Here is a 14,039-nt window from a genome sequence, read left to right on the forward strand (position 1 = left end):
TCATACCCACAGGTTCTCCACACTCTACCCACCAGTCTGGCATTGATCCAAAGACCTTCCTGAAAATAACTGTGAGCAGCATGAGTCAGGAAGCCTTTATTATCCTCCCTATATTCAACAGAGGAGCAGGTGGAGTGCTTAATTCCTTCCGCTCAATGAGTGAATTCATCTCTCAATTGGCTGTGCAGGTCTCACAATATGAGGGTCTACTTCAGGACCCCTCTACCGCTACAAAACTACAAATGCCATCTGCAGATTGGGGGTGTGGAGCCCAGTTTTCATTAGTCTGTACAAGGAACACTGTCCCCGTGGGAATAAAAGCTCCACATCCACATGTACTGAATTGTCGTGCTTGAAGCAAAGTGTCTGTGCCAGAGCCCTCTCTTTGTGGGAGAGTGATCTCATTACTGGGAGGTCTTCAACAAAGCAGTGCCAGGTTTACAATGGCGCCAGTGGCTCCATGGAGCCGGGCCCATCCTCAGAAGAGGCCCTGGCCTGCTCCGCTTGCACTGCGCCCTGAGACCCCACTGGCTCCCCCGGCCCACCACTTGCTTCTCTCGGCCTGCCCACCAGCTGGCCAAGGGCTCCTCTCTGCCCCCTAGCCCCAACCCCCCCTGCTCCTCTCTGCCCCCGGCAGGACCCCAGTGCACCTCTGGCTCCAGGCCTGTGGGGCCCCGCCAGTCTCCCTGGAGCTGAGCAGCCTGGGACTGGTGCAGAAGCCTGGCCAGTCTCAGCCAGGTCGGGGGGGAGACAGTGTAGGGGGCTTGGCTGGGCCCCTCCAGGCAAGTGCGTCTTGAGGGAGCCTGGCTCAGCCCAGCAGACACAGTCACCTCCCAGCAGGGCCGGTGAGTGTGGCCGGGAGGCAGGGCCTGGGGAAGTGGGTCTGTGGGGAGTCTGGGGAGGGGTGCTGGGCTGTGAGGGGGCAGGGAAGATGTGTGTGTTGGGGCAATAGGGAGTGGGGGGTTCTGTGTGGGGTGCTGGGCAGTTGTGGTGGGGCTGTGGGCAGGAGGGTGCAAGGCAGGGCACTGTGCCTGGGGGAGGTCTGGGAGGACACTGGGCATAGTGGTCATAGGGAGTCGAGGGGGGGGTCTTGGGGGGGGGGGCTCTGTGGTGTGGCATGGGCCTGCTCCCCGAGGGGAAGGGACATGTTGGCATCACAGGGCCACTGTGCATCTGGCAACTGCCTGTTTGTAAATAGTGTCCTCACACTGGGCTGGGCAGAGCGGGGCCGCCCCTGCCATGCAATGCCCCTGGCTGGCCCCTTGCTCTGGGGACTGACCTCTGCACCATGCTCCATTGCCTCAGTGGGGGCCCACAAATATGTTTGGCAGCAGGCCCACAAAAGGTTAATCTGGCCCTGCCTCCATTAGCTGACTACTTCATGTGGAGATGCAGCTCCCTAGTTTTCAGATACAGAGAGCCAATACCTAGACCCCCAGGCCACAGGATAACTTGTCCATGTTCTAGGAAAGGGATGTAGCTTATGCCTTCATTCCCCACTCTTGACATGGTGGGTTTTGAAGAAAACAAAAAGGGATCAGTACCTTTCATAGCTTGAGTGGCCAAGATGGGCCTATTTCACAGACCTCTAGCTGTCCTGAGGTCTAGGCCTCCACTTACTAGAACTAAAGGCCACCGACATTAGGAGCCCTGCCCTTCACCTTGACTTTTATCCTCCTTAACTTCATGAACATTCCCTCCTGTCAAAACTAAGTCAGGGACCTCATCATCTCAATTCCTGAAAAGATACTTCTCTGCTTATTATGGGGTCCCACAAAATCTCCACTATCCCTTCCATTCTGCAGTTCTTCCAGAATTCCTTTGAAAAATATCTGCTAGCCCTGTAAAATACAGGTCACTCTTGCAGGGGTTTATAGGAGGTTTCCCTGTGGAGTTCTACTCCATTGTAACCCAGTTGGTTCCTCAAGGCAGTTACCTTGTCCCTTTGTTAACTACTTGATTCTCCTTGAAGCCTAAAACTAGTGCTAAATGCTCTCTGCTTGGACCCTTTTGAAGCCACCCTCACTATTCTTCTCTTTCTCTTCCCTATGGTGGAAAGTAGCCTTTCTAGTGGCCAGCACTTGGCCCAGAGAGTTGGGGAGCTCCCAGCCTTGGTTTGTAATTTCCATGTTAGAGCTAAGTGGAAATCTTTTCTCATCCCGTGAAAGTTTTTGAGATTTCGAAAATGTTTCTCATTCCCATTCATCAGGATGAAACTGAGACCTTCTGAAATTTCACCAAAAAAATGAAGCACAGACACCCCTCCTGAATCGCCAGTAGCCCAGGTGGTAGACCCAGGTTCAAGCTACTGCTTCAAATCAAGCAAAGGATGTCCCACAGCCCAGATGAGTACCCTAACCACCGGGCTATTGGCAAATCTAGTGTGGGTCTCTCTCGCTCTTTTTTGAGACCAGAAATCCCATCCTGGACCTGAGAAATTGTGTATGTTTTAGCGGATATGTAAAAGGAGCCGTAACTAACTTTTTCTGCATTCATATAGCTACAAAATGGTGTCAAATACTGACTGCTGCATTCCATCCTTTCAACCGACTGCTTCTCTTTCTCCCTAGACATTTTACATTTATTTTAAATGTTTTAGGGTTTTACTAGGCCTTTGATTGACAAGTTTTCAGAGGGGTCCTTCCAAAGTCTACTCACCCCAACCGGCTCTGTCTGGTGTTCTTTACCCACTTCCTTCTGTCAGTTTCTTCCTTCTTGCCACTTTATGGTGAAGCTAGATTGGGCTTGACTAGTTACTCCTTCTCTCCCTGAATGTGGTCATTGCTGGTCAAATTCGTTTGTCTATAATGGCAGTAGTCATTTCATGGAAAAGCAGATTTCTCATACCTTGGTAATTGTTTTCCATGATGTGGCAGTACTGGTATGTACACCAACCTAGTCAGGAATCAGGCTCGGGCAAAATGACTAGATAATCAGGGTAGTGTATACCAGGCGAAGGCAACCTATGGCACGTGTGCCAAAGGCGGCACGCGAGCTGATTTTCAGTGGCACTCAGACTGCCCAGGTCCTGGTCACCGGTCCGGGGGGCTCTGCATTTTAATTTAATTTTAAATGAAGCTGCTTAAACATTTTTAAAACCTCATTTACTTTACATACAACAATAGTTTAGTTATATATTATAGACTTATAGAAAGAGACCTTCTAAAAACGTTAACATGTATTACTGGCACGTGATACCTTAAATTAGAGTGAATAAATGAAGACTCGGCACACCACTTCTGAAAGGCTGCCGACCCCTGGTGTATACTAACCATAATTGTGCTCCAGCTTTGGTGTTCTTAACATGGGAAACTTACCTGCACCCTTGGAGGAAAAGGAAATGGGATAGAAATCCTGTGTCCTAGTGGCTACATCTTGATAGACTGATAGATGAGGAGGACTCATCTGTTTCCAGTGTTGCTATGTCTTAGAAAGCAACGAACAAAGAGGAATTTGTTCTTGTGAGCACAGAAATGCAGTTGCAGCTTTTGTGGGTGCCTGCAGATAATGAAGCTGTGCCTCAGCCTTGTTGAATATATACCCCAGAAGGTTAATACATTAATTTTATACCTGATGTTAGCATTATATGCAGCTTTAGAATCTTTCAAAAATTCAACAGGCTGGGGCTTTTAAAATACGCAATATTATTGACTAGCCCATTGTGTATGCATTTACGTTTTTGAACAGCTCTTTCATTTGGATGTCGACAAATACCTTCATCAATTCATACATAAATGTGTCTGTATGTACTGCAGGTGTTAAACAATTTTCTGCAGAGCTGCACAACTCTAGGTGTGCATTATATGTCCTTTTTTTTATAAAAAGGAAAAAATGCCTTGAGGACTAAAATGCTTGTGTATTGAGATGTCAATGGGAAAGGTGAGCCTGTACTGTATTTCCATACTGAAATTAAATATGGACATAAGGGAACATTCTTTTGGCTCATAAAAAGACTGATCACATGTTCACAGCTGACATTTAGATGGATAATTATTCAGTAATGGAGCACTAACTACCTTTTTCTACATTCATATAGCTACAAAATGGTGGCAAAGACTGACTGCTGCATCACATCCTTTCAACAGACTGCTTCTCTCTCCCTAAAGACATTTTAAATTTTATTTTAAATGTTTTAGGATTTTACTAAGTAATGTAAGAATACAACAATAGAGAATTGTATTACAAAATGTATTTTATTAGCTTTAAAGACTTTCCTATTTACACCGTACAAAGTACAAGAAGTTCTATATATAAATGCTGTCTATTTGAGAACACAGTAAATATTGTTTTTCCTTTGATTAAGAGTGACTGAGTAAAGCCCTCAAGAAGTCTAAATGCCTAGAGCATGGTACAGTTGGTTAAAAGTATACTGTATTTTTCAGAATCTAAACACCCTGATGTAAGTACACATTTATGATGTCAAGAATTCATTGTTGCAATGCTCTGGTGGGCTCCCTGATAACTTACATGTGCATTGGCAGACTACCTTGAAGTGCATGGCCCATTTATTACATTCTAAATAAATGATATGATCCCTTCTTCAGTTCCTCTTCCTTAATGGCTAGTATATTTTTAAGATTCATTTTTACATTAATTTACTAATTTTCAAATGCACTTAAGGTTCAGCTCTTCTACGTCACTGGTCCAGTGGTAATTTCAGTCTCATAACTGATGGCCAATTTGCTACAAGTACTTAAATTTAAATTTTAAATAACTTGGGGATAGGGCCCTCAGCTATTGTAGTGGAACAACTTAAACTTTTATAGCACTTTGTCATGCTGAGGAATCTCAAAACGCTTTACAAAATATTAAAATTAAAACTTAATCCATCCTACAGAGCTAATACTTACATGCAATAATTTAAAAGCCAGTGAAAAGAAGTGAAAGTACTTAACATTTAGACTGAATCAAGGGGAAGGTGGGGCCATTTCTAATGTCAAAAAGGTGATATATAATAGCTAAGGGTGAAATCCACCCCAGTGCAGTGGGCCTGCACTGGTACCTATGCACCTCTTAAACCCCACATTAAGGGCCCACAGCTTGCTGTAAGCCCTCTGCCCTAGAATGTATTCCACCTTACAGAGGCAATGAGACACTGTAATATATTTTGGGAATGAAGGTGTGTATGTTGAGGTAGGGGTAGGTATTTTAAGAACTAAGTGAAAATGCTTCTTTATGAAATTGTTTTGGTAAAAATAATACTGATTTTTAGTATTTTTGGAAATAGAAGAACTAGGCATTGTATTTGATCAGGTCTGTTGACCTGTAAGGGCTGTGGACACTAAAATTGACTGACATATTACAGGTGCTTCTAAGGCATCCATTGACATAACCAAGTTTAAAAAAACCCGCTATCCTATATTGGAGAACAGTACCATGCATCACCCTTGCATCATCTCCTCTTAATGAATGGCCATTGCGGAGAAACTAAATGAATTCTTTGCATTGGTCTTCACTGTTGAGGATGTGAGGGAGATTCCCAAACCTGAGCCATTCTTTTTGGGTGACAGATCTGAGGAACTGTCCCAAATTGAGGTGTCATTAGAGGAGGTTTTGGAACAAATTGATAAACTAAACAGTAATAAGTCTCCAGGACCTGATGGTATTCACCCAAGAGTTCTGAAGGAACTCAAATGTGAAATTGCAGGACTACTAACTGTCATCTGTAACCTATCATTTAAATCAGCTTCTGTACCAAATGACTGGGGGATAGCTAATGTGATGCCAATTTTTAAAAAGGGCTCCAGAGGTGACCCTGGCAACTACAGGCCAGTAAACCTCACTTTAGTACCAGGCAAATTGGTTGAAACTATCGTAAAGAACAAAATTGTCAGACACATAGATGAACATAATTTTTTGGGAAATAGTCAATAGTCCTTAAAAGGAAATCATGCCTCACCAATCTACTAGAATTCTTTGAGGGGGTCAACAAGCATGCGGACAAAGGAGATCCAGTGGATATAGTGTATGTAGATTTTCAGAAAGCTTTTACAAGGTCCCTCACCAAGGCTCTTAAGCAAAATAAGCAGTCATGGGATAAGAGGGAAGGTTCTCTCATGGATTGGTACTGGTTAAAAGATAGGAAACAAAGGGTAGGAATAAATGGTCAGTTTTCAGAATGGAGAGAGGTAAATAGTGGTGTCCCCCAGGGGTCTGTACTGGGCCCAGTCCTATTTAACATATTCATAAATGATCTGGGAAAAGGGATAAACAGTGAGGTGGCAAAATTTGCAGATGATACAAAACTGATAGTTAAGTCCCAGGCAGATTGCGAAGAGCTACAAAAGGATCTCACAAAACTGCGTGACTGGGCAACAAAATGGCAGATGAAATTTAATGTTGATAAATGCAAAGTAATGCACATTGGAAAACATAATCCCAACTACACATATACAATGATAGGTCTAAATTAGCTATTACCACTCAAGAAAGAGATCTTGGAGTCATTGTGGATAGTTCTCTGAAATCATCCACTCAATGTGCACCGGCAGTCAAAAAAAGCGAACAGAATGTTGGGAATCATCAAGAAAGGGATAGCCAATAAGACAGAAAATATCATATTGCCTCTATATAAATCCATGGTACGTCCACACTTTGAATACTGCATGCAGATGTGATCGCCCCATCTCAAAAAGATATATTGGAATTGGAAAACATTCAGAAAAGGGCAACAAAAATGATTAGGGGTATAGAACGGCTTCCGTATGAGGAGAGATTAATAAAACTGGGACTTTTCAGCTTGGAAAAGAGGCGACTAAGGGGGGATATGATAGACGTCTATAAAATCATGAGTGGTATAGAGAAAGTAAATAAGAAAGTGTTATTTACTCCTTCTCATAATACACGAACAAGGGGCCACCAAATGAAATTAATAGGTAGCAGATTTAAAACAAACACAAGAAAGTATTTTTTCACGCAACGCACTGTCAACCTCTGGAACTCCTTGCCAGAGGGTGTTGTGAAGGCCAATACTATAATGGGGTTCAAACGGAAGCTAGATAGATTCATGGAAGATAGGGCCATCGATGGCTATTAGCCAGGATGGGCAGGAATGGTGTCCCTAACTTCTGTTTGCCAGAAGCTGGGATTGGGTGACAGGCATGGATCACTTGATGATAACCTGTCTGTTCATTCCCTTTGGGGCACCTGCCATTGGCCACTGTCAGAGGACAGGATACTGGGCTTGATGGACCTTTGGTCTGACCCAGTATGGCCGTTCTTATGTTCTTAATGGCAGATCCAAGGGATAATTTAATCATGACTGCTTATTTTGCTTAATTCCAACTGATTTGGAAAAGAAAGTCCAATAATTAGGAGAGAGCCTAAACAAGGAGAAATCTTACATTGCACCCAAAAGTGACAAGGATTGGCTTTGATGGATATTTGTTGGGAGCAAATTCCAGAGCCAAGGGTCACAGTTGAGAAGGCACTACTCTGTACAATGCCTTCAGGTTCAGCCTTTGGGACAGACCACTGAAGTATTCCACTAGTCTGCAAGTATAGTAATGGGACACAGAGGGAGAGTTGGTCTCTGATTGTAGCTGAAATTTAAGCCATTGTGATGTGTAACTTAGAAGCTGCCTGTGTAGGCTGTATGGAGCAGAGTACCACTATCATGAGTTACAACTCATGAGAGTTGGCTCACTGCCAGAAGGCTTTTACTCTGAGGGGTTTATATATATATATATTTATAATATCTCTGGTATAATCTGTAGTCCCCTGAATGGACTTGTTATATTCAACAAGAAAAAACTCTTTGCTCTTGGGCCACAAGTCACTATAGACTTATTATCCTCCCTTTCCCTCCCCTACCCCCCAGAAAAAAAAAAAGCAGTCAAATAGAAAAAGAGAAGAGAGGATTTGAGTCTGTAAATAGAAGCTCTGAATTTGTACATGAAGCAAAACCTATTGAAGTCATATGGATTTTTCCGGAACTTAAATCTATCTTAAATTTTCTTATATTTTTATTAGGGTTATTGACTAATTGCAGTTAACTCACGCGATTAACTCAAAAAAATTAAACATGATTAAAAAAATTAATCACGATTAATCGCAGTTTTAATCGCACTGATAAACAATAAAATACCATTTGAAATTTATTAAATATTTTGGATGTTTTTCTATATTTTCATATATATTGTATTCTGCATGGTAATTGAAATCAAAGTGTATATTATTTTTTATTATAAATATTTGAACTGTAAATAATGTTTGTCAATTCAGCTCATACAAGTACTGTAGTGCAATCTCTTTGTCGTGAAAGTGCAACTTACAAATGTAGATTTTTTTCGTTACGTAACTGCACTCAAAAACAAAACAGTGTAAAACTTCAGAGCCTACAAGTCCACTCAGTCCTACTTCTTGTTCAGCCAATTGCTAAGATAAACAAGTTTCTTACATTTACAGGAGATAATGCTGCCCTCTTCTTATTTACAATGTCACCAGAAAGTGAGATCAGGCATTTGGATGGCACTTTTGTAGCCGACATTGCAAGGTATTTACGTGCCAGATATGCTAAACATTTGTATGTCCCATCATGCTTCGGCCACCATTCCAGAGGACATGCTTCCATGCCGATGACGCTCATTAAAAAAATAACGTGTTAATTAAATTTGTGACTGAACTCCCTGGGGGAGAATTGTATGTCCCCTGCTCTGTGTTTTACCCACATTCTGCCATATATTTTATGTTATAGCAGTCTCGGAGGATGATCCAGCAAATATTGTTCATTATGAGAACACTTTCACTGCAGATTTGACAAAACACAAAGAAGGTACCAATGTGAGATTTCTAAAGATAGCTACAGCACTCAACCCAAGGTTTAAGAATCTGAAATGCCTTCCAAAATCTGGAGGGACGAGGTGTGGAGCATGCTTTCAGAAGTCTTAAAAGAGCAACACTCCGATGTGGAAACTACAGAACCTGAACCACCAAAAAAGAAAATCAACCTTGAGCTGGTGGCATCTGACTCAGATAATGAAAATTAACATGCATTGGTCCGCACTGCTTTGGATTGTTATTCAGCAGAACCCGTCATCAGCATGTATGCATGTCCCCTGGAATGGTGGATGAAGCATGAACGGATATATGAACCTTTAGCACATCTGGCACGTAAATATCTTACGACACTGGCTACAACAGTGCCATGAGAATGCCTGTTCTCACTTTCAGGTGACATTGTAGACAAGAAGATGGCAGCATTATCTCCTGCAAATGTAAAAAAACTTGTTTGTCTGAGTGATTGGCTGAACAAAAAGTATTTTTGAATGCAGTTCTTTTTGTGTGCATAATTCTACATTTATAAGATCAACTTTCATGATAAAGAGATTGCACTACAGTACTTGTATTAGGTGAATTGAAAAATCCTATTTTTTGTTTTTTTGTACAGTGCAAATACTTGTAATCAAAAATAAATATAAAGGGAGCACTGTACACTTCGTATTCTGTGTTGTAATTGAAATCAATATATTTGAAAAATGCAAAAATATTTAAATAAATGGTATTCTATTATTGTTTTACAGTGCGATTAATCGCAATTAATTTTTTTAATCGCTTGACAGTCCTAATTTTTATGGCTTTTTCTTCTTCTCTGTCAGATCCTTCCTTAAAACTTGATCCTTCCACTTAGTCTTCTATCACTAGTATCCTTTCCAGGGCTGTCTGCTGCCACTCTCACACTAATCCTTTTATAATCTGTGTTGTATCAATCTGGTTTACATGATAAGATCTTTGGGCAGGGCCTTTTTTCTTGCACATATGTAAAATGCTATGTACTTCTAAGGCACTATGTAAATAACAAAACTAAATCTCTGAACTAAAAGTTAATTTTGTGGTTCATAGTGATGATAGTCACTAATATGGTTGAAGATATGATAAAAAACTAGGTCTCACTTTTTATCCTTTTGTAAATGTGCTTTAAGCCATATTTATATTTTAAATAATGTATTCACTGTCTGAGCAGTCAGGTCAGCTGACATAACAACGTGAATGGCGGGGAAGAGAGATCTCTGTTGCCATTTAGTACAGTTTTTCTATTGGAGCACCATCCCCCCCATCATCTGTCAGAGGACAATCAGAAGCGAAGACATTATTTTATCTGGATAGAATTTCATTTTTGTAGGGACTCTGACTCAAAGACAACACTGTATTGGGTCTGGTTGTTTGAGAGCTTTCTGGCTTTGAGAACTTTTGATCCTCATGCAATTATTTCTTTGTTATGAAAGCATCATGGTGGGTTTCTATAAAATCTTCAGAATAAATCATTGGTGAGGGGGAGAGAATAATCATACAGCTCCTCACTTGCTGTGCACCTGAAGTGCATGGAAGTGAAATTTAAACACAGTAAAGATGGACTGTATATTTTGCCATCCCTGTAATAAAATCTCACGGGAAATACCTTCATACAGTGATTCCTGGGGCTCAGGCTAGTGTAGTATCTTGGCTCTCTGAGCTCTGGTCAAGTGTAGGTAGTCTCTTGGTCTATCCAAGGCTGTGATCAAGTGTCTTGATGTTTTTGGTCTTTTGGCCTCGAGATGAAAACCTTGTCTTTGCTTCTGGGACCTTGAAGTGAAAAAATTTCCTTAGAAAGCCAATATAGAAATTGATATATGGTGTAAGGTGTATAACTAATTTTGTTCAAATGTAACTTTTTTCCTAAAGTGGTATTGGTAGAGATATTGTGAATATACACTGAAAGGAACTTTACATATAATATTTGATTAAGGTTGGCTTTTTGTCCCTTACTATAAGTATACTGTATGTTTCTTGACGTTTATACATGGCTATCAGAATAGCTCCAGCAGATACGAATCAAGAAGCAGTAGATTTAGTTTAGTACTACAATAGCTTTCTAAATTCTTGTCCATTTGATTATTCAGTTGAAAAACTTTTTTTCAGTTAAATTGATCTGAATATACACTAATCTAAAGCTCGTGATCTATAATTGCTCAGCTGGCATCACTGTAGGCCATACAGATTTCTTACCCAAAAGGCAGTTTCTTTTCTTTGCACCACATTTGAATTCAAGTTTAATTAGCAAAGCCATAGCAGTGGAGTTTTGTGGTGATTCCCTCCCTCATCCCATTTTCTGACAGAAACATGCAAATATTCTAACAATCTGTACATGGAAATACAGAAATATGACTTGTTCACACCCTGTCATATGACAGGCACTTGGCTAGAATACTGTAATATCAATGTACTATGTCAGAGCATTTGAAAAGAAGTTGCACTGTCTCCTTTTAGTTGCATACAAGATGGGCTTCAGGGTACAGGCCTATGCTTTCTGCTTGTTAAAGGAGGTGGAGGTTTTACTTCTCAGTCATAGCAGTGCTTTATGGGTAAAGATTTTTCTCTGACATGCCGCATTTTGAAAAATATTCTTAAACAAGATGTTCAACAGTTTTTGATCTTCTAATTTCTGACAGAATCATACCAAATTCCAGTCACTGATACTGTAGTTCCAAATTGTTTACATCTAAAAGCTACAGAAGCCACTGAAGCTTAAATTAAAAAAAAAAAGTTTGTGTGTTTGTTCATGGGACAGTCATCCTTGTTTCATAAGCAAGCTGTTTTTAAGAGATTCCTCTGTAGTGAGGATGCATGCTAACACCTCTTTTTTTCCCTACTGCTTCAAACTATATACAATACACCTGTTTCATTTTTATCTGTATTTTTGTTTCTTTCTTTAATATGGACTACTTAGGAGACAGAGATGAGCTGAATTACTCAGAAATCAGTTTATCCAGAAGAGGGCAGTCTCAAACAGAAGAGTATGATAAGTAAGTGTACCAGTCTGTGGTGATAAAATGTCATCATTTTCAGTGATGAGGGAAGTGACTATTTCCTTAGAGAAATAAAACTTAGAATGATTGTTCTTTTATACTTGAGATTATACAGGGTGGGATTTTCCAAAGCAGATAAGGGAGTTGGACACCCAACTCTGATTTTTCCGTGGGATTTGGTAACCTAACTTCCGTACCCATTATTAGACATCCCACCCATAATGGCAGTATTGTAATTAAGGTACACAAAGGAATGTGTTTTGTTTTTCCAAACTGTTTCACATGTGCAAGCTCTTTAGATTTTGCTGGAAGCATTGCTTGTGGCAAAGATGCATTGCCAAATTGTAGTGGTTGATTTTGATACCTCTCATCACAGTGGGTCATGATTCTGACTTCAAATGTATATTTGTTTTGTTAAAACGTTCCCATAAGAATCTTGTTTTTCTTGCTGCAAACTGACTTTAGTACATAAGCCTTCTGACAGTGATGGACATACTTTAGTACCTAAGCCTTCGGACAGTAATGGACATACTTTAGTACCTAAGCCTTCGGACAGTGATGGACATTTATAGGCCTCAATTCAGAAAAGCACTTAAGCAGGTACATCAAGTTAGGTGGCTGCTCAGATGCTTTGCTAAACAGGGATGGACATAAGGAGTGCATAAGGAAGGAATGCTAGTAGATTCCCATACAGAACTGGAACTTAACCTGATTTGACTTATGATAAAGGGACACCAATTTTAAAATTTACCTTGATCTTTATTCATTTTGAGCATGGTATTTAAATCCTCTTTCATGAATAGTTAATTTTTTTACACTAAAAGCTGTGGGTTTACTTGTAGGTTTTATTATTTTTTGGAAAACATTTTACTAGAGAGACAAGGTAGGTGAGGTAATATCCTTTATTGGATCTTTTATTGTTCTCACCAACAGAAGTTAGTATAATAAAAGATATTGCGTCACCCATCTTATCTCTCTAATATCCTTGGACCTACAATTATACTCCATACATGTTTTACTAAAGGTACATTGAATTTGTTTGGAAGTCACAAATGAATGTCAAAGTTAGTCAACTAAAACGCTTTCAACTATGGAAGAATTCACTACAGTGCCTTCATATGACACAGGTTTTTTTTCCCTTCATGATTAAACTAAAATCCCAAGAGAGTAACAAACAATTGGAATAATTAACCTAGGGACCTGGTTGACTCTCCATCACTGGAAGATTTTAAGTCAAGGTATGGTCTAAAAGGTATGTTGTAGCTCAAAAAGAAATGATGAGCTTGATGCAGAAACTTTTGAGTGAGGTTGTATGGCCAGGCTTGGTGATCATAATGGCTCCCTGTGGACCTTAAAAATTTTTTTAAAAATCTTTGAATAATCATAATCTCTTTAGGCAAATATTTACAAATGTCTTGTTTTTAGTGTGGAAAATTCTTAATCCAAGCAAATATATTCTTCCCATGATAAGATCCCTGGTCAATGTATATACCATTTTTTCCAAGTGGTGGTAACCTTGCAAGTGCAAACCCATTCAAGTAAGCATGGTCACTTTCGACATGTCAATGTTTGTATTCAATATGTTTAAAAATAACTGCAAAAGTTGAGAACAGCAGTTAGTGACATGTCAATAAAGCACATGTACAAACAAACACCTACATAGTAATACTTTATGTGAACTTCCATACGCTTTATGTTCTGAGGGGGAAAATATATTGTACGATACACTGACATTGGCATTTCCTCTTCTGGGTAACCATCTGTTGCTGTGTAAAAATGTGATGATAACTTCCTTTTTCCATAAGGCTCAGTATGACAATGAGATCCTTCCTTTTGTTGGGGAAAAGAAAAGTGAATGGATGTTTTCCCATTTGTCCATATTTGATTTCTATGCTGACATGCTGCAAAAAGAACCAGTTCTAAGTCTTTGTTATAAGAACATTTGACGGTTTTCCCCCATAAGTATTTAGTGCACATCCTCAATCATACACTGAATAATCTGTCATTTAGAACCTGATCCAATTGTGTCGTACTTTGCTTTTCTTACTAAGCTCATCAACCTCTAAAATCTGACTAATCTTTACATCAGTATTAGAACATGTCTGTGGACTGAAAGATGGTTTAGTGGTTAAGTCACTGAACTGAGACCGCGTGGGTTCAATTCCTGGCTGTGCCACAGCCTTCTTATGTGATCATGGGCAAGTCAGATTGGGTATGTCTACACTGGAAGTGGCAGCAAGCCTCCCGACCCCGGTA

General features: G+C 40.2%; 1 protein-coding gene across 1 annotated transcript in view; it reads left to right on the top strand.

The window, feature by feature from the left end:
* The window catches only part of LOC113407436 (centromere protein R-like), a 47,061-nt gene that overhangs the window by 20,144 nt on the left and 12,878 nt on the right, over positions 1-14,039 (top strand). The window contains exon 4 of the mRNA XM_026655957.1: positions 11,705-11,780. Within this exon, the coding sequence (XP_026511742.1) occupies positions 11,705-11,780 (76 nt within the window). The remainder of the gene's footprint in view (positions 1-11,704; positions 11,781-14,039) is intronic.

Source organism: Terrapene carolina, unplaced genomic scaffold (assembly GCF_002925995.2).
Source record: "Terrapene carolina triunguis isolate 2854851 unplaced genomic scaffold, T_m_triunguis-2.0 Scaffold211, whole genome shotgun sequence".
NCBI classification, from domain to species: Eukaryota; Metazoa; Chordata; order Testudines; family Emydidae; genus Terrapene; species Terrapene triunguis.